The sequence below is a fragment of the Motacilla alba genome, chromosome 1 (assembly GCF_015832195.1).
Source record: "Motacilla alba alba isolate MOTALB_02 chromosome 1, Motacilla_alba_V1.0_pri, whole genome shotgun sequence".
Taxonomy (NCBI): Eukaryota; Metazoa; Chordata; class Aves; order Passeriformes; family Motacillidae; genus Motacilla; species Motacilla alba.
Genome location: NC_052016.1, coordinates 49,358,716 through 49,383,583, shown reverse-complemented (window position 1 = coordinate 49,383,583; position 24,868 = coordinate 49,358,716). Strand labels below are relative to the sequence as shown.

The 24,868-nt window shown below is 41.0% G+C and overlaps 1 protein-coding gene across 1 annotated transcript; it reads left to right on the top strand.

Annotated features, from left to right (window-relative positions):
• The first annotated feature begins 6,253 nt into the window (after window positions 1-6,253).
• On the top strand, window positions 6,254-22,772 carry TMEM123 (transmembrane protein 123). Its single transcript, XM_038134266.1, has 6 exons — window positions 6,254-6,406; window positions 11,235-11,303; window positions 13,364-13,426; window positions 17,948-18,139; window positions 19,545-19,698; window positions 20,738-22,772. The coding sequence occupies exons 1-6, from the start codon at window positions 6,343-6,345 to the stop codon at window positions 20,760-20,762; spliced, it is 567 nt and encodes a 188-aa protein (XP_037990194.1). The 5' UTR covers window positions 6,254-6,342; the 3' UTR covers window positions 20,763-22,772.
• The last annotated feature ends 2,096 nt before the right edge of the window (window positions 22,773-24,868 follow it).

Below are 24,868 nucleotides of genomic sequence, written 5' to 3'. Positions count from 1 at the left end.
AAAATGGATGAAAGCATTTAAAGACCATCAATACTGAAAGCAATGAATTTGCTTTTAAAAAGGATCCCATAGCTAGAGTATTTTTGTCAACCTGATTGACATTCCTCCAGGCACCTGCAGCTTCTGCACTTCACATGTAAAATGCTGGCACTATATCTATTTGAATAAAATATAATGCAGTGCAATCTACTCATCCATTCTGAGAACACCATAGTTGCCACTATGAAAGCAAGGAACTCTATGACAGGTATAATTTACAGATTTTTTTTCAGCTGCTAAATCATAAACGGTATTTCTTGCTTTCAGAAAGAGTTTGGTCTGTGTTTTATACACCAGGACTGATTCATTTTCTCGACTGTTTTTCCTCAACAGAAATAAGAACAAACAAGAACATATATGAAACCGACTAGAAATTTCATCTTATTTCAGGATACTCAATAACATTAAAATTAAAAAATTAGGAAAAAAAGGAAAAGGAAAAAAAGGAAAAACTTGGCAGCCCTGTAGTTGAAGTAGACTGCTCAATGCTGCTTTCCTTGCAATGCACTGTCACAGAGTGCTAGGCTCTGAATTAATACAGTCTAAAGTTGAGAATTCTTTGTAGCTGATCTCGAAAGCTTGGCTATTTAAAAATAAAAACAATTACATATTTTACTAATCAGCAGACACCTTTAAAGGAAGCAAGAGGACTGCAAAGCTAGCTTATTATATAAGACTGTGAACAATGTATTAGCCGTACAAAAAGTATATAATGATTTTTTTCAAATAGAAAAAGAGAAATCTGAATGTTAGAGACTGGGATGGTAGTGAAGATCAGATAGAAAAAGTCAGGCTTGGCAGAGAAAACCTCATATTGGGAATTTTTGAGTGCTTTAACTGTGGAGTTTTAATGTAGCTGTTTTTTAAAAGAAATTTTGAAGTTCTCTGGGCCTTCCATCAGCCCTGGCTTCCCCAGTGCTGAGGTGGCTGGGTCACAGTGGGCAGAATGTTGGTAGTGGCTGTAGCAAGGGCCATGAGCTATGTCTTTGGGTCAGTGGGATGAGGCAGGAGGCAGAGCTCAACCTGTGGCTCATGGGTTTCATGCAAACCTCAGTACAGGGTCATTTCATTTCAAGTCTACAGCTGGGATGTTTTCTTCGCTGTCACTGTAGTTTTTCACCTAAGGCTGTTAAAGGAAAACATTTCACAGTTATACTTTTTTTCTCCTAGAAAATATCCACTGGGCATGGAATTCCCTACAGATTCATCTGAAGATGCATATGGCTGCTATTCTGGATTTATTAATTGCAATATTACCATATAGTACGTGAAATCCAGGGCAGACTTTAGTAAACAGTTAAATCATTATATTGATTTTAACCCTCTTTGAATTCTCAGAAACTCATAAATCTAAGTCAATGTCAACAAGACATTGGTATTTTAAAAAAATATATTGGTAACTTCCCAAAGTCATGGTACAATATAAGTTTTGACATGGCATGTAAGACAATTTTTTATGATTCAGGTGTTTCTGCAGTAGATTATGTCATGAGAGCTAGCACAGCACTCTTCTAATTCCTGCTTAGTTGAATCTTATTTACCATCTTTCTATGATTATTTTAATTTTTATTTGAATAAAAAGAATAACAGAAATATTTGAATAAAAGAGACTGCTAATCAGATAACACAATGCACCTAAAGCAAAGAAAGAGAATATTGTCTAAAGGAGACTCACTTACAATCTGTTGTTTTCTTTCCTTGCCCTCTAAGCTATGATTTTTCAAGGCACACCTCTCCCAGGAATGTCACTGCATAGGAAAAAAGTGCATAAAAATCATGTTCTTCAAAGCCAAGTGTGACATCCTCATGTCACTCTAAGTGTTGAGAAAAGAGATAAAACATAGAAGGACTGTTGCAAACATATCTGCCAGATAAATATTAGTCATGTTTCCAAACCACACTCTGAAATTGCTTTTTACCTTTTTAGTTGCAAGGGCATGCCAACCTGTGAGATGACACATACTACAGCTCCTAGTAAGCTTAACAATTGCACCAGACCTAATCAGACTGGGTTCAGGATTTTTGTTATCAGGATCAATGCAAACAGAGGCCAGAAGCAGTAGCAGCAAGACTTCATCATATTGCACTAAGAGCATCCATCCCAAAACAAAGAGTTTACCTGGCCACCCTGTCAGTGCAGTGTACCCACTTACATTATCCAGCTCCTCTGGACTCTGACAAGATCAGCAAAAGCTGCTTGCCCCACTTCTTTTTAAATAATATAATTGTAATTTAATATTACTTTGTTATTAGTTCTTATAATAATAACTGTTACGTTTTCTCATTATATCTACTGTTTCCTCAACCTGTGTGTTTGCTCAAGAAATGAAAAGTAGGAATCCTCCCCAATATCAACACAATACTCAGCTGGGGGAAAAAGGACAAGTATTATTTTCCAGAATATACCAGAAACAGAAATATAAAGGAAGCACAATTTTTATTGAATTGTCTTCTGCAGACTCTTCTAGTCCCTATTTGAAATCACTTTCTGTCTACTATTTTTTTTTTTCTCAGTAAATGGCCTTGATGTCACTAATTTTTTAGTAGGTTTGCAATGAGGTCAGATCAGTGTGTGGAACATTTTTTTTCACAAAAATTAATGCAGCAATATGTTCATAACAGGCAGGAATGAATGAGTAATGGAGAAACAAGGAGAGTGCTAAGATCCTCCTCCTTCTCAAACACAAGAGAAGAAGAAACCAAAAATTAAAAAAAGTCAGCGAACACAAGCACCAGCCTCAGCTCCAGTACAAATACAAGAGAGCTAAATACTCCTTGCAACAGCAGCAGTCATGCATGATCTGCAAACGCCAGAATTAGGGCTCAGGCTCTTTTGAGCTGATGAAATTGTAATAATGCAAAGGCAAACAAACAGATTGGAAGGAAAATCAGGATAGTTTTAGCAATGAACACTGAAAGGTGCTGATGCTTCATGTGGCCACTGCTTCTTAAAACAATATGGCTAATCGTGGTTGTGTCAACATAATTTAGAACTTAATTCCTTACTTAAAAAAAAAAAAAAGAAAGCATGAAGAAACCTAGATTTGCTAATGGTCTTGATTAAGGAGATTGACACTTTGATCAATCTGTGTTCTTATCTCTCCTTCTACAAAGCTCAAGTGTTAACTTTGCGTTGCAAAGAAGCAAGGATTAAAGCTGCCCTTGCTAGTATTTCAGCACAACATATTGCATGTTCCTTCTTTTTCCTGATTGAAATACTTTGCTGTAAGCTAGCTGTGTTGCTCTAACTCCAACATCTGAGAATATAAAAATTACATGGGATGTGAAGCAAAGTGTCATCTATTAAGTTTGGAATAAGGCATGTAGGGGTGGAGAATAAAAACTAATTTAAAAGTGAGATCTGTACAGAGCAGACACCAAGCCAAGTACAGCTTGGGAGTGACTGCTCTGGTTGTAAGTTAAATTAACATTCCTTAAGAGAGCAAGACAGTTCATCAAGTATGTCAGTTAGGAGAGATGACAGATTATAGAAGTGAACTTCCATGGCACAACAATGGCACAACTAGCTGATGGGATGTACAGAAAACTACAGTGCTCATAAAACTTTTACTGATCAAATACTGAGTCCACAGTTTTGAATACTGACTGGAACCGGTATTTTGGGTTCCCAGGTTTGCCTTTGTAGGTCTTTCCTGAGGACTAGGTTTCACCATGTGAATAAAAATAGTTTTCCTTCTTCAAGCTGGGTGTCTGGTTTTTCACTGATCATCCTTAAGGGTGAGTTAACCCTATGCTGGGCCTGTTTTGTTTTACCTTTGCCATCTCCCCAAAACCATTTTAACATCTCATGACTAAAATAGATCTGAGATGTTTATGTTCAGGGTGTTTAGGTTTTTGATAATTCTGTTGTGAGGCTTTAATTTATAACCCTTGTGTGAATGTCCTAAGAGTTACACATCTACCTCAACAACACAAGAACAACTCTCAGCAATCAAGGACATTCCTCTAAGAGGTCAGATTGTACCTCCGAAAAAACTGCCTTCAGGCAGTTCCTGTCAGGGCTCTGAGTGCTCTGGCAAGCCTAAACTGGTAATAACAAGCCCTGATCAACCTCACCTGTGACCTCCATGCACATGTCTATGCTCATTCTCACAGCAGCTCTATTTCAGCTCTTGCCTGAGCCTTCAGTCCCTGCCTGAGCTGCAGTACAGCTGTGCCTGTCCCCAGCTGTCCTGATTTAGAGACTGGTTTTGCTAAAGGGACTCCAGACTGACAAAAGCGGTAGCTTTATATCATGTCCCTTGGAATGACATTACATTTATGACATAAGCTTGTTTCTAAGCCCTCTCCGGCTGTTCCTTCCCAACTGGACTCCCAGGATCAGGCTCATCACCTTGACTGGGTCTGCTATTGGACCCTGTCACTATCACCATCCTGCCCTGCTCAGCTCCTGTGGAAGTGCAGCAGGTGAGCTCCTGTGGTTACCTTCAGCACTCATTCTCACTGCTCCCTGCCACTGGATATCTACAAAACTGGGGGGAGAAAGAGTCCTCTCACCAATCATATCTTCACATGGGAATCTATATGGGAAATCATTATTTACACTATGTACTACAAGTTTATGATTACTCCTACTAAGTCTTCCCGGAATGTTTCCTTCACAGTGTAGGAACAACTTCCAGCTACCCCAACACTTTGAAATTCACCTCCCACAGAACAACAAGCACCAAAATGAAACAAGACTATACAAAGCAATCAACACAAGAACTTCCAGCACCTCTGCCTTTACACAGCAAAGATCCTGTGCAATTGTGCAACTGTGCCTCAGTGCCTGCTAACTCATCACTTCTAGGTTAGCTACACTCCTATCTCCCACAATCCCATGACTGCTCTTTGTTCCATCTATCTTAACTACTCTTTTACTGCAGATACACAAGTTAAGCCATGTTAATTAGGATGTTCCCAAATAAATTGTTTCCAGTCTGGTTAAGCCTAATGTTCAGCGGAGTTGTGCAAGAGCTGAAAGACCTAGATATGTTAAAGATACAGATAAATCTTATATGGAGAGATATATCCTCTAAATGTATGTTAGTTTGATAAATTACTATTGTTTTTCTCACTATAAGTTTTGCCCCTGTAACCAGAGGCCCTTATACTTAGTAACATATGGATTACTAGTATTTCTAAGCTTTTCTGGAATTAAGCTAGCTGGAGATACTAGTCCTACAGCCGTCATAAAGAAAAGCTTTGGAGGATCATCTCAGAAAATCCACAGTAAAAAGGTGCATATTAATCCTTAGGTACCTTAGTCATGAAAACCACACAGGAAGCCCTGCAGAACAAAGGCGTAAGAGAATGCTGGAGGTATAATGCATGCAGCTATTTTCTCTGAATGCAGACTGAGGGACCTAATTAGGCTAGAATTAAAAAGTAATAAAATATCTATTCACCACTTTCTTGCTGAGACTTACAGGGTAAATATATGTCTGCCTGCAGGGAAGTGAGCCAGGTTTCACACAGTACCCCAGTACAGCTTCACCACCTGCCTTCACCCTCTCTGGCTCAGATATGCGGCTTAACATGGGAACACCGTTGTGCTGCAGTGAAAATAAATGTAGTAGTACATGCTAAAGATTCTACTGTGGCTTTGCTGCTGATCCTTAATTATCCACATTAAAAACAGTTCTTTCCTCTGATAAATATTTTTCAAGATGTTTTCACTCTTAAGAACAGTGACAAATTCCCTTTGAAAAATAAATTCCCAATGCCACGTTTATGTTAGAAGTTCTCAGGAAAAATGTGAAAGAACTGAACACGATTGCTCCCCTTCACTTTTCCCTATCGCCTTTGTAGTCGGTTTCACAATTTTCCAAGTATATCGGGAAATTTCAGGCACCTCGGGAAGGCGTGCGCAGTGAATCCAGGTTGGTTAGGTGGATATGATTATGGATATGATAAATCCACGGATTTGAGGCTCTGCTAGCAGATGTTGTATTTGGAACACAGCCCGACATCACCAGCCATGAGCGCTGTTCGCAGCCGGCGCTCCGGGAGCTCGGCCCTGTTTCCACAGGTGCTCACAGACCGCCTCTCGAGTGTCACCTCTGTAGCACCTGCTGAAGCACACACATCTCTCCGCTTCCTAGTCTCCTCTTACGGCTACCGCACCGTTTTGCCGCCCAGCCTACCGGAAAATGCTGGGATAAGAGAGAGAGAGCGAAGAGCCCACCTCGCCGCGCCCATCCCCGGCCCGGCCCCCGCCCCGCGGCCCCGCCCCGGCCCGCCCCTCGCCCGGCACGGCGCAGACCGCGCCCGGCGAGCTCCGGCGGCCCCTCCGCGGCCATGCGGCTCCTCGGCGGCGTGTCCTGCGCTCTGTGGGCGCTGCTGCTGCTCGCCCGCGGCTCCCGTGAGTAGCGCCCGTGGGGGGACGGGCCGGGCCGGGCCGGGCCGGGCCGCTGGCCCTGCGCCCCTCGCAGCCGCTCTGCCTGGCGGGTGCCGCCACAACTCCGCCGGGCCGCCCCAGGCCGCGTCCCGCCGCTGGTGGTCGGAGCGGGGCCGGGGCTGCGCCCTGGCTGCCCCCGAGCGCCCCGGGACGCGGCAGCGGGACGGGACGGGACGGGACGGCGGTCACTGGCGCTCTGCTCCCCAGCGGGAGCCGAGGTGGCCCGGCCGGCGTGTCCGGGAGACGGGGAGGAGGGGGAAACGTTTGGCATGTTTGTTAAGTAGAAACAGCGACAGCAGAGCCCCCCGAGGCGCGCTGGGGTTGGGGGTGCGCAGGGATGCGCGGGCGCGGCTCCGCCCCCGGGAGCCGGAGTGGCCCGGGAGTGTCTGGCCGGGGAGCCCCTGCCGGGCTGGGCTGGATAGGGCCGCTCCCTGCCCCTTCCCGGGCTGTGCTTGGTTCCAGGGGCTTCGGGCTCATGGTGGCCGTGCGGATGGCACAGCCGCCGCGCTTTGTCGAGCTTCTGGCAGGCGGTCGCGGCAGTGCCCCTTTGTAGTGGCCAGTTCTAGCAAATGCACAGCCTTGTGCCCGGGCTCAGAACACCACAGTCAGGGGATCAGCCTTGACAGGCGTGAAATAAACCGAGGTCTGAGCTACCGGAGTTGCCTTTTCGGAAGGCTGAAGTGTCCCATACGGTGCCACACATTTACTTTACTCTCCAAAATAAAGAAGCCAAAAGGTGATGGGTACTGGAATTAACCTGCTGTAAATACTGCCGAGGCGTCTCAGTCCAGCAGTGTTAATATGCTGTTGTTTAATCTGGTGAAGTTGTAATACAAACTGATTTTTTAAAAATAGAATGCACAATGTAAACAGCTTTCTAATTACCCTTCCAAAAAGAAGGGCAAGTTCTTTTTAAAAGGAGTTAACAGGTAACCTGTTCATTGCTTTCCTAAGATCTTATGGCCTCCATTTAACAACAATAGCCTGTCGTTTCTTGTGGTATAAGATTGCTCTGATCTGTCTTCTATCATGCTGCTTCCTGAGTGCATGTGGTGATTTAACTCAAAATACAGTCACTGCTGTCTCCTGGGGCAGGGGTGCTCTTGTGTAACTCCTCAAACTCAGTTGTAGTCCTTCCTCTGTATGTGAGCTTCCTCCGGAGCTCAGTTATGATACGTTGAAAGAAGTTGTGCCCTTTTAAGGCTCAGTTTAATGTATCTGTTGAAATACTTTTTTTTTTTTTTCCCTTTGTCCACTTAGAAACTTCCAGAAAGTACTATTGAGATTTGTGTTGATTTCAGCAGACATTTGTGATTATCTAATCAACACTACAGGAGGAAGTGTGAACCCCATCAAATACTCCAATATGCACAAAGTGAAAGTGGCAGATGTGTCTCACTCCGGTTAATATTTTTGTGCAGACTGGTTATTTCAATATAATGCTGCTCTTTTACTCTTCTGGACAGTTTTATTTCTATGTGTCAGTCAAGTAAGTGGAAGAAGCATTATTTAACCAAAATAATATGGTTTAGAAAAAATCCTTCCCGCTATTATGTAAAATCCATCTGGCTTTCTGGTGCCTGAGTAAGGAGAATCCCCTCTCCCTGTCAGAAATTGGCCCCCCACCCCCTTCCTGTCGTGTTGAGAAAAGATAGCTAGTGACAACTTCCAAGAGCTTACTTGTATACAAAACTACTCACAGTAAAAAAATCAGCAGCAACAGCCTCCAGGCCTGAAAACAGGCATGATATTTTGGTTTTAGTGTATCATCTTTTAGAAGAGGTTATATTCATAGTGTTCTAAGATCTCTGCTTTAACCATTCCAGCACCTCGGCTCTTCCTCATCTGGATTTCTTAGAGATTACTGAGAAAGTGGGTGATCTTTCTGATGGACTGCACATTGTCAGTGCTTCTGTACTTTTGAGGTTTTAAACCAACAGCAGCAGAATCACTTGGGCTTAAAACTCCTCTCTGTGCCTGCTATGCATTAAGCTTGAAAAGAGAAAATGCCCAGAGAGAGTTTTATATAAGACTTTTGCCATGTCCCCAAAATGAATACGTAAAGCTGTGCTTAGTAAAAATGAGTATTCATACACCAACATTTTCTGCAGCATAAAGTTTAGCTACACTAGACATAAAGTGTGTGAGTCCCTAGAAATGAGTTTAAGAAATGAGTTTATCTTTTATGTGACGGTTGGAGTGAACAAATTGACCTTTGTCAGATGCAGGTAGTTGACTGACTAGTTGGCATTTATTTGTGTAGGTTCCTTCTGCCAGGGTTCAGCCATGGAGAATAGTAATTTGGAATGTGTCTAAACTGGGGACTATAGATTCCAAATGGCTGTTAACCACTGTGTTGATTTTTGCAGGACCTGGCAAAATTAAGTCCATTTAACATCCTGTCCTTTTCATTTTTAGCAGGTATCAGAGCTATCCCTGCACTCACCCTGTATGTATTTGTTTAACACGCAAGCACAAATCTTCAGTATCTGCCACTTCAGAAATCCCAATTCCAGCTATGAAACTGGAATAACTGGACTGATTTTACCCTTTCGAAAGTTTGCATATCCAAATTGTCTCCAGTTTGTGACTTCTGACACGCTAGAGCAACAAAACCACAAGAGGCCCTGAAAGCACTCGAAATGCCAGACTCTGACAGGGGCTTTCACAGGAAGCACACTTGCCTTCAGATACACTCCAGCCAGTCACAGTTCTGTGGTTTTTTAGCTCTATTTATACCTGACCTTAAACAGAGCAGAACAGGTTTTTTGGACAAGAATCATGTTGATCCCGCATCTCTGTGCTTTTCTGGTATGTGGTGCTCTGATGCAGTTTTAACTTGGGTATATCCTTGTGTTGGTTCTTTTTTAATCGTGAAAAATGAAAACAAGAGATCCTTTCTTTCTGTCTCCTCTCTTCTGGGTCACAGGAAGCATAGATCTCAGCACAGTTTCTCTGCTTAAGATTTATGGACCCGATGTTGCAGCTGATGCTGCGGCCCCAAGAGCTCTGCTTCTGCTCGAGCACGGGATGCTGCAGCTGGCTGCTGGCTCTCTCCCCTTCCTTCCTGTCCTAGCCCATGTGTGTCTGCACCTGGGTCAGTGTGGATTTCTAGCCCTTGCACTTCTGTTTCCTGGAGAAGGCAAGAACCCCTCCCTGTTTTGCTTTGGGACAGTTGAGCTGTGAAGCCTGTGGTCTGGGATGAGAGGTTCTACTTGTCAGAGTCAACAGTGTATAAAAGCTGTGGTGCTTTTTGCTTTGCTTAACCCAGGAGTCCTTTCTGCCTCCATTTGAAGTCTCCTGCTTGCCACTGCAGTGAGGCATGCAGCTTCAAATTCAACAGCACAGTCAGGATAGAGAACACTTTGTGAATAGTATCATTCTAAGATGTTCTTTTATCTCCCTTGTCCCATTCACTGCCATGTGTTCCAATGTGGAATATGCTTATGCAAAACCCCATTTAAGGAGTATTTGTATTCTGGAGCCAATGCATGTTATTCAAACTAAGAAACTTACCAGTGTTTGGGTTTGTTTAAGAAGGAAAAAAAATAAGCATCTTTTAAACTGGATAAGGTCCTCCATGTCTTTCAAGGTGTACAGTCCAGGCTGATCTGAACTAAACTAACACAGTCCTGCCTTTATTTCCACCTCTATTTCCTGCCCCTCTCTTTCAGCCAATAATATACTGAGCCCTTTCTGCTGGTTAGAAAATTTCTCTGCAGAAAAAATTATTGTGTGCTGTTGAAGAAGGATGTAATGTCAGTTTTGTGGCAGCTTAGATTTCCCAATCAGATCATTGTTTAATGTGGGGAAACTTGCTGTGATGTAGAACAGTTTTTGCAGGATGGGGTCCTCTCTGGGGAAGCTTAGTTTAGCAGTGTGCCATCCTTTGTTTGTTTGTTTTCCCTAATCTCCCTAATTAAACAGTGTACCATATTTTGCAGTGCTGCCCTTGGTCTTGATATTGTAGGGATGAGATACAATGAGTTATTTTGCCATTTGCAAACTTCACCATTTTGAGACCTCGACTAAGGTTTTGTAAGCATGAAGAAAATGCCCTATTTCTGTGATACTCAGTTCAGTTTATTTGCTTGTCTTTTACATGATTCTAGGTGATCAGAACTAAACTGCTTGTCAAAGGCAGAATCCACAACTGATCCTCTTGTATGTGTGTGAATGTCAGTCTGTTCACTCTCTGTGGTATATCTTTAAATTGTATCACTTCTTTGGAGGTGTGATGCTTCTCAGTCCTATTCCCCACCTGCCAAATGCCCAGTGGATGCATTAACGTGCCCTTAGTTCCAAAGTGAATAATGTAACTTCTTAGTGGAGCTTATTGTGTTATCATGTTGTCCATTTAGGGCCAGAGAAGCAGCTATCTGCCTGAAAAGGCCTGGCAAACTCCACAGGAAGAGATATAAGTGAGAAGTTCTTTCTCTTCTGCTGTAGGTGACATAGGTCAGATATTAGTACTGAAGGAAAGTGCCTGATTTTTTGCCTCTTTTGGTCTCATTTCATCTCATGGAAGATGAAAACCTAGGATGGGGATGATGGAAAAGATAAAGGATGGGAGGAGTTTCAGTTCATTTGGTGGTTGGGTGGTATAAATGATGTCACTTTTAATGCGCTCAGAGCAGGCTATTGTGCTAACATGCTTTTATATCATCATTATGACTGACTCCTGTCCATGGTAAATTAGTCATTTATATGCCCAAAGCAAGTGGCAGATGCTATACCTTTTTTTCTTCTTCCACCTAAAACGATCTTATTATTCCTGTGTTTTTTAATGTAGGTAATGAAGAGACGAACAGCACTAAGGACGCGAACAGCTCTATTCCGATTCCAGGCAGTAGGTTGCCAGGTAATACTTTGGACATTTCTGTTGCTGTTCCTCAGTAGATCAAGAAAAGCAATATGTATTATTGTGTGCCTTTAACTGTCTCATAATTTTCCCTTTATTTTATTTTATTTTACTGAATTGTGAGCAGCTGTAGGGCAGAAGGGAGGCACTGTGATTGCCACATCTGTTCTGGGACAACTAAAGATATTTAAGGGGCACGGTAAAACCCAATTCAATTCTCATGTCCTTGGGTTCCCCAGAACAACAGAGAGAGAAGTAAAATGGGAAAATATTGTGTATAGAACTAGAAACACCTGGCAACACCAGTTTACTGTTAAAAGGAGAACTAAGAAATGTGCTAAATTAGAATTCAGTGATCTTCAGATTAAGGCAAGGCATTTTTTCATTTGAGTCATTTTTGCCCTGTACTACTTCAGTCATCTCATTTGCTGTTGGCCAACAATACTCTGCTCATTTACTCACTCTGTCTTGTGTTAATTGCAATACTGACTCACACCCAAATTCCAGGCTGTGGATGTGGCTTCTTTTTACCTGTATGAACATGCAATCCACATCCAGAGCTGTCCCAGGGTTGCCAAAGTAAGCACTTAAAACCTGGGGAAAACTGAAAGATGTGTTCTGGTTACAGTGTTGGGCCTGTGTGGAAAAGATTTAACCCAGGCATATCCATGGCTTATGCTGGGATAAAAGTCAACATAAGCAAGAAAGAATGTGTTTGTAATTGTACAATCATAGACCCTTTCTCAATGGCAATTAAATCTGCAACTTGATGTCCAAGTTATGTCAGTATAAGAGTTGATTGTTCAGTACACAGTGTGGGGGGGCTACTTGGCTGTGATTATACCAAACAAAAAGCAAAGTAATGCCCTCTGTAATTTCCCCCCCCCACCATTTTTTTTTGTATGAAGATGTAAATTTGGTGCATTTGTTCTTAACCTGACCTTGCTCATAATGTAGAGTTTTAGACTAGACTTTCCCAGTGGTAAGAACAGCAGATCCATTCAGAGGAAATAGGTGCAGGTCTGCTTCTTGATTGCAATAGCTCTGTTGCTCTCCTCTTAATATCTCAGGTTATATGCTTTGTTCTTCAGCCATGCTGAAAAGCAGCAGAGCTGCTGCAAGGCACCTGCCAGTGTGGGAGGGTGCCAGTGTGGGAGGGTGCTGTAAAAGATGATTTACTTCAGAGAAAAGAATGATCACAGAATGAGCATTCACAACAGTGCAGAATGAAGGGAGGAAGGTATGGGCAGTGGCACTCCCAGGAACATCCCAGTAGATCTTTGCCAGGAGGAAGGGACACTTAATCCATGAGAAATACCAAAGAGGGATGCAGCAATGTGTAGAGAAGTGAGTGGGAGAGTGCCTGAAGCCTGGAAGTAGGATGGAGGATCTTAAGGAGGAAGGAGGTTCAAGAAAAAGAGAACTGGAAAAGGAGAAGTGAAACAAAGGAGAGAAAGGCAAAACCACTAAGACTGGGTTGGACTTTGTCTAGAAACGGGTCCATTCTTGGGACTTTTCTTGTGTAGAGAACTTAAGTTTGCAGTAAGATGTTTCTCAGAGTATCTGCCTGTCCCTACTTGACTGTAGTACTTTCCCAGTATCATCCCAGTTTGCAACAGAGATACAACAAAATGAAAGAAAAGATCAAGGGACAGAAAATGGAGCTGGAACAGAGGAATAAAAATACAAAGCTGCCTTCCCACATATTGCTAAGTAGGTTAAGAAAGTTAGTGATAGTATGGCCATTTTACAGCAAACGGAATAAAACATGACTTAGAAGTGGAAGACAGCAAACATAGGATGTGTAAAGAATCAGATGCCAGCCATTTGGGCACTCACAGTGTTAACTGTGTTCTTGCTGCACTGAGATCTGGAAGCATTTTGCAGAGGGATGAAAACAATCTGCTTTGGGATGGGCTACTCTCTGCTGTATTCCCAACTGTAGTCTCCAGGCACAGATACCCTGAGGATAGTATTGTGTTGTGGGTACCTTAATTATAGTATGTTAAAATTAAAATGAATAATACTCATTTTCTTGTTGCCTTTTTTTTTCCTTGAAGACAATAGCAGTTCACCCAATGCCACTGCATCACCCACACAATCTACAGCAACATCTTCAGAAGGTATGTGTCTGTTCATCTGTTCATTACTGTGAACCTAGAAATTAGTTCCAAACCTAACCCTGATCATATCTAATTCTAAAGAACAGTGGGTATTTGAGACAGGTGTTACCATTTTAAGGTTGGGAAGCAACATGTAAAACAACTCTGAAAAGAAGCTATATTGTTTCTCAAATTTAGGTACCATAATTCATCAGTAATTACATTTGTGTTGCCATTTAAACAGAGGAATCAAAGTTTAACTTTGAGGAAGAATTGCAAGAAGTTGGGCTTTTTTAATATTTATTATTCATCCTTAAGCAAGCTTCTTACATTTTCATGAAGTAAAGATGAATAGGTTGTTATGCAGACAGTGTATATCTGTTTAATGTTATGTCACCGTAAACAGATTTAGGGTATAATGAAATCCTGGGAGCATGAGTTTCAAGAGTAGGACTCCATTTCCTTTTACATAAGACTCACAGAATCACAGGATCATCAAGGTAGGAGGAGAGCTTCAAGATCATCTGTCCAGCCATCAGTGTAGCACTGCCATAATCACCCCTAAACCATATCCCCATGTGCCGCATCCAGTCTTCTCTTGGACACTTCCAGAGATGGTGACTCCACCAGCTCCCTGGTGATGCCTAACCACTCTTTCAGTGAAAAATTTTTTCTAATATCCCCTGGCACAACTTGAAGCCATTTCCTCTTGTCCTTTCATTTGACACATGGTTGAAGAGACTGACACTCACCTCATTTCAACCTCATGGCACCTAATACCATAGAAAATAATCCTTAGAGAGCTCAGTCAAGTAGAGCAGTTTGTCATGAGTGTGTTTTCATTGTTCTAGCACTACTGTATTTTCTTCACAACCTGCCAAAACAACTGTAAGTTAAAAAGGGAGTTAAAACATTCATCTTCTGGAAGAGCTTGCACAGACAGATTTCACTGCATTAGTAAGGACTGGATAAGAGTTAATGTCATGCAGTTGTTCAGACTGTGATGCACAGATAGAATATTGCATCTGAGAGAAGCTAGAAACTGGGGCTCCTTTGTGCTAAGAGCTATGTGAAAGCAGGGCAGAAATGTTGTGTCTACTTAAGATGCTTTGTGTATTTGTGGAGTTTTATGCTGATCATAAAATCCCATCAATGTCATTTCATTTCTAGTACAACTCTTATGTTTTGTCTCTGTAATTTCCAGATGAGCTCTGAGCTAACACACTCAGAAGTTGCTTGTTTTTTCCATTTAAGTATAAAATACTCACTAGAAGAAAAGAAAAAGAAAAAAAAACACCTTTGCAAAGACCTTCCTTTTGATAGTAAGCAAGTGGTGCAGTGTCTCATTCCATTGCCTGCAGTGTGGCAGTTCAAGCATGTCTGACTTGCAAAGTCCAGAGATTTCTGTAATCTCCTTGTTGCCTTATGGCCATCCCCTAAGTGTGTGAAGCCACAGTGTTTCATCCCCCTGTGCTCCTTCTGACTCCTGCTCCAGCCCTTACAGGTTTCTTGGGGAGGTCTGAGTTTTACTAGTTTTGGATAATAACACTAAAAAGAGGCCTGAGCCCTTTGCTGCTAGGCATAGGATAAACCTAACAGATAGCAGTGCCTTGCTTTGCCGGTTTGGCCATTCCCATTCTTTTGTCTTTTTTTTCTCATTAGAAGTGTAATAGATTTTAGTACAATGTTCATGTATTTTGGTTATCTGTCTCAGCCTCTTCAGAATAAAGACTAGTGGGAATATCTACTTAATTAATTTTGCTTAAAGTCTCTGCTGTTGTTTTTTCAGCGGGGAGGGGAGGAAGGAAGCTCTTCGTAAAGGAAGCAAAAGCCTGTTTCATTCAGTCATTTTCCATGCAAGAGAAAGTATTTATTTTAGGAAGGGCATTCCATAATAATCTTGCACGTTAGCACAGTGCTTACACAATTTGAGTTTTGTGCTCATTCTTGTGGAGTTAGCAGCACATGCTACTACTCCTTTAGTGCTCTAAGGATTCTTATCTACATGCTATGTATATTTTTTTTAATTTATGATTATAGCATAGCTATATAATACTTAAACACAGGCAGCAAACTATGTAAAATACTTGCCTCTTAATAACAAAGCCTCATATACCTGAAATATATTACTGGCATGCATCCTTTTTAAATAATAAAAAATAACTCTGGCAGTTAGGGTTTGTTTAGTGCAGTGTTCAGTGAAGCCAAGCTGGTCTTTTGGGGGAAAAGTAATCAGAGAAATAAAAGATGAAAGGACAGATGTTGCTAGCAGATATTCTTTCATCTTCACTCTGTTTGTAAAATAGTACAGGTAAGATTTTTCAAAGATGGAGAAGAACAGATTTGTGCCTGATTCATGTCAGCTTTCCAGATTCTCCAGCTGCCTCAGATAGCTTCCCAGTGATGTTTTGAAATGACTGATGCTAAATGCATCGTGTAAGATAGGTGTAGAGATTAGACAGATTTTACTGTTAAAGTTACATCACCAAGGGCTGTAATCTTGATTAAGTAAAAAAAAAAAAAAGGATTGCAAATGTGCTGAAATTCCTCATAGATGTTTGGATTTTTTTCATCATGACTCAGGTGTTCTGTAGGGTAATTTAATACCCATGGAATGAGTACCAACTTTGTGTAACATCATTTTGTAATGTTACACATCTAACAGTTATCCATTGTATTGCTCAGAAACAGAAGGCTCTTTGACACTCAGAAATCTCAGCTCAAAAACAACCAACAGAAGACTGCTTGACACTTGCATCCAGATTGGTTATTCTTTGGTATCACTTATGTTAGGAATGTACTTAGCTGGTGTGGTTTCGTGTCATGTAACTGTAGATGGTTTCCATGTAGACATTTCCTTGCGTACTTCCTACAATGAGGAACCATTTGATATTTATGGATCATTGTACCTTTGGGGAGTTTTACCTGTCAGTATTAAAACGTGCCCTGAATTTTATCTGATGTATTTTACGCATGCTTCATAGAGGAACTGAATTTTCATAGTTGTAACAAGGTAAGCAAATGAATATAGTGTTCCAATTGTTCCACCTCAATGAATGCTCATTTCAGAGGGTTTTCTGCGTTTGTGGCACAATACAGTTATAACATTAAAGAACAGGAAAACAAATGACATTTACAAAAGCGTCTCTATTTTGGTATTTCAGTAGTTTTAATGCTAAATGTCTCAGAAGTGTTGTGTAGGCTAGTTCATTTCTGCATGTTTATATTGTTATATGGATGAGTTTTTTTAAGTTTTTATGCTCATATCAGCACTGGAAGCTGTGATACTTAAATCTTAGCAGAGACACAGTTTTGTATCTAGTTATTCATGTTTTGCACAACAAAAATTTTATTCTACGAAAGCATTTTAAATGCTGTATAAAAAAAGGCAGAAATTGAGTATCATGGTTACTCTAGAATTGAGATGAAGCTATCCTCCAATTTTTCTAATTTTAGACAATTTCAAGAAAACATGGATATAATTAGATATTTGAAATTCCATGTTGAAAAGCTTTTGAGGTGTGTAAAATGAGCCCAGCTTGTGTGAAGCTATAGAAACAATAGAGAAGTACACAGCTGCCAAGGAGCTGTTTCTCTCTAGAATTCTTTCATACATAAAAGCTATTTGCATACTACTGTCTGCTTAGAGAAATGTTTAGTTGCATAACAGACTCATGTTTCTTGTTAGTTCCTTCTTAGAAAAATAAGTCATTGTTTTACAATCATTCTATCTGGCTGCCTTCCATGCAAGTTCTAAGGATTTTGCTATAAATAGCAATTTCTATTATTCTTGAGTTTGTATAATGGTATTTTTATTCTGAACAGTTCATTAGTGTTTTCTGAGGAGGGAAGGGGAAGTGTTAGGTAAAAGTAAAGTAAAAGACACTATGTCAATGAAACTTCAGAAAAAGCATTCCAGCCTTTGTTTTAACCTTGGCAAGACTAAGTAAGTTACTTAAGCAGTACATTTACTTTAGTTGAAATTGTATCATGTTTTATCCTTACCACATAAATTCAGAATTCTCTGTGGTATATTTTAATATATATGGAACCCTCGTAATGCTAGTGTTTTGTTCAAAAGCAAATGAAAGATCAAATTATTACTAAAATTGAAGGGTGATGTTTTCATGCAAACCCTTCTTACAAGAAAAGCTTTGTTGTCTGATAATGTAGGCACTTCAAATGAAAAGTAACTCTTGATCCAGAATTTTATTGCATTTTAACATCTTGTAAGTTAGGCATGATTCTATGGAACTGGGTTGTTACAAAAAAAAAAAAAAGCTGACTCACCTAAAAGTCATTGTATATTATCCAGGTTTTCTTTATAGCCTTTCCTTTAAAGAATTCTTAACCTTTAGGCTCAGAAATCAGAAGTTAGATCTTACCAAAGGAAAGTCTATATGCAAGCCTGGGTACCATGCAGTGGCATTTTCATTGTAACTGTGTCGTTCTACTTGGGCATGATAAATGTGGTCTTCCTCAATGAGTGTACTGTTGTTTATTTTGATGAATTTTTCTGAGTGGTATCGCAAAAATTTCCAGGCGTGTCCAACAGTACTACTAATGTGACCAGTACCAGTCAGCCCAACACCACCACCACATCTGTGATCCTGACAACTCAGCCCAACAAAACCAGCCAGACAGTAACACCCACCACAGCCTCACCAGTCACATCGCCACAAGCCAACATTACACTGGTGACCACTTCTAAGACTTCCTCCACTTCTGTAACAGGTGAGTTCGCAGTTCAGCAAGGTCATAAAGGCTTGGCAACGTGTTCACATGGGTTGTAGAACAGTTCGTTTTACAGCAGTTTAAAAAAAAAATAAGAACGAAGGTATTTGCATGCTGAAAAACAAGACTAAAGTCTTGTTTTCATTCATTACTAAGCTGGATACAGTAATGTTGCTCTGAGCACTCCGCTTACTGACAGACCTGACAGATTAGGGAAAAGGAAAAAAGTGCAAGTGGTCTTATACAGCAGCCACCATCAAGAAGATCAGCAGTGTAAAGGAGAAAGCCTCGATTTTGAATAAAACTTCTGTGTTTGTTCAGCTCTCCTTTCTGCAGTTTATTTGAACTTGTCTCTAATACTTCCTTTTTCACAGCTGCCCTGTATCTCAAAATATGTGTACTGGCTTGGTAAAAAGACTGATTTCTCTTAGCAATGTATGGTACCCTAACAGAGAATAGAGCATGACTGTGCATGAGTCACCCCTTATGTAAAAGTTGTCAAATACAGTTTAACTGCACCTGGTAGTACAAAAACAGTGAGTGCAGAATTCAGTATTTTCTTGCACTTAGCTGTGTTCCCATCCCTTCATGCTTGCACTTCTGAACATATCAGGAGTGCTCACATATCCGTGAAGCATCATTGGGTAGTTGAAGATGTCACCAGAAGAACTTGATCATGTAACACTCTGTATGTAGCAAGTACAAATAGAACTGGGCACAGACTGGTCTTTAGGTAGGAGTTTGTAGCAGATATAACCAGTTCTAGCAGTGAAATAGCTATGGCTTATCTGAGGCCATGTTGTCCATGTCAATATTTGTGTCAGGCTGCAGAGCTGATCTCACTTGAGACTGTGAGGGTACAGTTCCATGAGAGAAGGTAAAGCAATCACAACAGCTCATTGCCACCAAGTGTTCTGCTCCCACTATATAACTACAGTGACGAACTTGGAGGCTGTTGGATCCCCTCTTGCAGGATGACTCGGTATGCTCATCTGAACAAAAGCAGCTTCCTTTTATGCTTGGATTCGTTTCATGCCACCTTAGTGAGTTAAATTGGCTCATGGAGGATATGAAAAACACTAGAACTGGCCTAAGAAGGGCAGGAGCTCCGTGTGTAAAAGGAGGGGAGAGCAGGGGAGAGAAAAGGGAGGTGGAGAGAAGGAGCTGTTAGTCTTGCAGAGAGAGCAAGCAGTTGGATCAGCTGTGCCCATGTCACCAGAATGTGGCACTTAAAATCAGAGCCCTACATTTGTGTGCTTGGCTTGTGTCTTGTCAGTTGTTCTTGGTTAGATTTGTCTATGTGGGTCTTCAGGTGATAAATCAATGGTGAGGGCAGGATATAGAGTAGTCCCTCACACAATTTTGTAAGCACCTTAAAATGTGCCTTTTGTTTTCTTCTTTTCAGCCACATCAAAATCAGAGGCTGTCGTAGTCAAAACCTCCAGATTTGATGTGGGCAGTTTTGTAGGTGGCATTGTGCTGACTCTTGGAGTCCTAGTCGTTCTCTACATTGGATGCAAAACTTACCACTCTAGAAGAGGCATTCAGTACAGAACCATGTAAGTTCCCAAGGGGTTGTCCCTTGGCTATTTATTACTTTCTTGAGGAGGAAAAGGAAAACCAAATGGGTAGAATGAACTGTTACATTTGTTTGATGTATATTATATTAATGTCATTAAGAGATTTAACTCTGTCTTTCAATGGTGAAAGACATTCTGCCATTCCTCATATGCCTCTCTTCTGTGTGTTTTTTCTTTCTCTTATCTATTTTATAAAATAATTCTTTTTAAAAGGATCCTTGTCTTTTAGCTAGTCTATGAATAGTTAACATTTCATTGAAACTTTCTGCAGTTTACAAGTATTCTCCTTTCTCCTAGACTTTGTCTCTTCATTCTTTGGTGTTTTCCTCCCCCTTGCCATTAATATATAGTGAATTGTAATCAAAATTTTACCATCTCACTTGCTGTTTATGCTCAGCTCTACTCCAGGCTTCAGGACTTAGCCACATTTAGTTTAAGAACTAGGTTGCTTTACTTTTCCTCTTCAATGTCATCCATCTCAGTCAAGAAGCTTGTTTTAAGTGAGGTGGTGTCATTACAGTGTTGAGATACTGGTGTTCAGGCCTTTTTTCCTCTCCATCTTGACTCCTCCTTACTGGTCATGGAATGAAGCCAGTCCCTGCTGCACCGTTACCCAAAGTGGTGTTTGTGAACGGGTATTGTAAAATTCACATCAACAGCATCTTCAAAACAAAGGGAGCCTGCTGCTGAGCTTGTGCAGTGCCTTTGATTAACTTTACTACTGGTTATAGGTAAGACAGATAGGATAAACAGGCCTGAGCAACAGCTGACATAAGAATACATGAATGACATGTGAAAGACAAGGTGTTAATGAGGCCAGTGAAGCTGGAGGAGCGTTGACAAAACAAATGTGTTCAGCTAACATCAGGCTTGGCTCCCAGATCAATGTGTCCTTACTCCTTCCTAGCAAGGTGTCCTCTGCTCACAAAATAACCTTCTTAGCTGCATCTGGGTGGCTCTTTCTCATGTGGACTGTTGCTTGTAGTGCAGAACATTAATTACTGTGTTTCTGTTACAGTGATGAACACGATGCCATCATTTAAAGGAGACTTCAGAGAAGACAGTTTTGGAAACCCACCCTGTCACAGCTGTCCTAACTTCTGAAAGAGTTTCTTTCATAAAGATTATCACAGTCTCTAAACCTGTCTTGGGTGTTATCCTGCAAAATGTTGAGAAGCTTTTAAACATCCTGATTTTTTACATTGGCTCTTGTTAGAGGAACTCAGCACTATGTAGAGACAGTATTTTCTTTTTCCACTACTTGTAACCAGATTTAGAGAAAATCACATATTGACTATTTCAAGGTACACACATAACTCTCTGAAATAGCTAAATACTAGCACGGGCAATTGCATCCATGCAATTCTAAGTAAGTTCAGGGTTTCTTTCTAAAATGTTTTATTAAATTGTATTTATTTTGAAGTTTGATGTGAACTTTAGTTTAGAAATTTCAGGTTTTAAACAACTCAGTTAATTTTTAATAGGCTTCAAAGGAGGTGTGGTTAGATAACTGTATAGAAGGTGATAATGAGTACTCTAAATGTCAGTCATTACTCGCCAGTGAGCTGCAGACACTTTCCTTAATAGGCTGTGTAAGTATAGTAGCAGCAGGAAACATGGGCAGAATGGAAGTATCCATCCATAACCCTTTTCTCTTAAAGCTTCTTTTTTTTCTAGCATGTTGTAATGAAGCTCGTGCAATTAAAGATTTAATGCAAATGGAGAAAAGTAATTTTGCCATTATAAATATAAAAAAATTCTAAAATTTGCTTTTAAGTTGAAGGTAGCAATCACTTGGCTCTTGGTTTTTATTATTACAAGGCTGTCTGCAGTGTTTTAGCAGCATTTGATAATCATTCAAAGTTATATAGAGAAGGGAAAACCTGTAAGACAGCATTTTAGCAGACTATAAACTGCATTTTTACAGCTGTTTTCAGAACTTGGTCCTGCTGCACAGATGTACAGAGGTCTGGTCAAAAGCCCAGCTGAAGGCACTGGAGCATTTCTGAGCACACCTTTAGCTGAAGGCTCAGATGCTCCAGAGGTCCTGTGCAGGATGGCTGGTGCTGTTCCCATGTCACTTCTGCAGGTCCACTCAGGTAAATCTGCTGACTTCAGCAGATGGGCTCCTGACTTACACTGCTGTAAGGAAAACTAGAACAAGGATCAGGAAACACAGGCCTGCATCTCTTTAAATCACTGAATGATTGTTCAGTCTTGCTCAGGCTTCACTTGTAGACCCGTCCCCATTGAAGAAGGTTGGTGTGTGGGGTTTGACTGTCCTGGTTACTGCTGGCACCAGCGCCTCATGCTGGGCACAGGGGAGATGGTGACAGGTGAGGAACAGTCACATTGGGAACTGCACACAGGTCTGTTGGGGGCTGGATAACAGTTCATCAGGGAAAATGTAACTAATCTGGAACAGATTATTTTCTTAAGCAATAGTTTATTCTGACATGGAATGTTAAAGTTGCTATATGGAGGTTTCTGCTTTTTCACATGGAATAAGTAAAACTGTTTCCAAGGCACAGGCAACTCTAGCAAACCATGACTAATGAGTCATCTTAGTAGCTACTCACCTGAAAAGGGGGTAACAGGGCTGTTTCATTTTTTTACTGCATTTGAGGGTCAGGGGAGAAAGAGTGATGTGAAGTAACTTTCGCATTTTTTCTTAATTGTATTGTTTGCTGGAATATTACTGGATTTGACTTGAAGAGTTATGGAAACAATTCTTTCATAGAACTGTAATTCCTTGCTCTGTAGAAATAAAGATAGTTAAGTGCGACTCGGTTACTGGGATTGTCTCACCTCTGCTGTACAGACAAATAAAATTAAATCTTTGGAGTTACTACATTAAGTTAAATTTTTAGTTTATTAGCTGGTTTTGTAATTTTCTCAGTCCTTTCCAGAGTCATAACCATTTAATAAGAAGCATCCACTGTATATACTTTTAAATGCTAGAATACCAGACCTAGTTCATTTTTGCCTAGTTCAATAATTTCTAATTTATTCTGTAATCCAATTTCTTCAATAAAGCAAAAGTATGTGCTTAATACTTCAGAAATGTCAGTGCAAACATAAAACCAGATCTCCTTTCAGGTGTTTGGAATCTAGACAAAGGGCAGTGCAATTGATGAATTTTACCTTATCTTTGCTTTCCAACAGGAAGTGAAACCCCAGCTGTGTTACTGATTTATAGAGGGAGCTGCTGCTATGGTCATTCAGCCCTTCCTTAACTGAGTTTGCTAATACTTGTAAAGATTATTCAGTTTCTAGTCCATCCACTGTGTGTGTGTTTTCTTTCAGTGCCGGTGGCCGAGCCATGAGTTCCTAATTCCGACTGCCTTAGGAGCCCCTCTGCTGACACATCAAGGAATTGCGTTTGCAGGGTCACGTTTTAAGCCCAGCACCAGTATTCGATTAATTATTGCAGCTCTTTCACACAACTCCCATGCAAACATTTTACCCTTCATATTCATGGGTTTGTGCTTCAAGTTAAAGTGTTTTTATTTAATACTACAGGCTGGGGGAGTCACTGACTAGAGAACATGGCCAGTTTAGGTTAGCTTTCAGAAATGTTACTTTTGCCCTTCAAATACATCAAGATCAAGCTTACAATCACCTCTCAGGGCTGCAGCATTCTGCCTTCATCCCACAGGTCTTTCTTTTTCATGCAGCTCTCCTTTAGCCTGTATTCCAGTACCAAATCACAGCACTTCCACCTTAATTGGTTTGATGGGGCTCTGCATCAAAGGCTTCAAGGCAGTCTGGAAATGCAGTGCTATAGTTGTGTTTTTATTTAAAAAAAAAGAAAAGCCCATACTGTTAAAGCAAGATCATGTTGCTTGATAATATTCAGTAACTTGAACATTATCCTTTAGTAAATATTTCATACTTTCTTTGTTCAGAGCTCTTATGTACTCATGCCACTCCATTTTTGCCCTGAAAAGTTATATAGCATTCTTAACATGCTTTGTTCAAAAAGATGTAAGCAACAGTGTGATAATCTTGCCAAAAGCGAAGTGGAAGGGCATCAGAGACTGAAAATTGCCTAGAGAACTCAAGAGGTTAAGAATTTAGCTGTGATACAGAGGCAGAGGGAATGAGAATGAACCTGTAAATAAATGCATTTTCTAGACAGCGCTGAAAGAGTCCCAATTGGTGGTCCTCACAGCTGCTGTATTATTTCCAAAAATGTTGTTCTCCAGCTGGGAATACTGCTGTGCTCCAGCCACAGGATGTGTGCTATACCCCTTCTATCTGTATCCCACAGTAAGACTGACCACCAAACTCTCAACGATCCTGAAGTTAACATCCTCCACACCCTCTAAGCCTTGCAAACAGACGCTGTCACCTCATGACAAGCCATGGGGCTGAAACACTGATGCCCAAGAACTCGAGCTGCTCAGTCAGCAGAGCTGCACAGGATGCTGGGTGGGGGTGGGGGCTTATTTATTGTTTAACCTGGTCAGAGCTCTGGAAAAAGCTTTCAAAGAAGGAAGTTGATGCAAAATGAAGTGTGAGCATGGTCAGCTGGTTCACAAGTGACAGAAGTCACTTGACCCTCTCCCAGTGAAACACTTGACTGTTACCCGTGGTTTAACCTTTTGCCAGGGTTGTTTGCAATGTGCTACAGATGAGCTGGACTAGAGCTGTCTTGGACTAGTCCTAAGGAGAGCATAAATGCTCACATGTACAGCATTATCAGTCAGGGCACCCAGTCATTATAGTGGGGTGTAGCAGAGAGTCATGACCTACATCAGCCTTCCTGCCAAAACTAGGTCACAGAGTTTTACCCACTAGTTTCTAGATCAAGTTCTTCCACTTCTCAAAGCAATTCAGGTGCCTAGTGCAGAGAGCTGGTGCTGTTTGAAGCTGCTATTTGAAGGGATATTCAAAACATTCAGTGATGGGGTGACTGGTGTGTTGCAGGACCTGAGGGAGATACACACAGGCATCACAAATGACACTGAGCACTTTTTAAAGCCCTGAATATCCTCTCATATGGTTTATATGTAGTTAATTGCTGTGTGTGAAAAACTCTCACCCCACACAGTTCTAAAGAAAAATGCACTGCTTAAAAAGTCTGCCTGCTAGTACATTTATTCCTGTACTCTTCCCTGCTCAGAAACAAGGTGTCCCTGCTAGC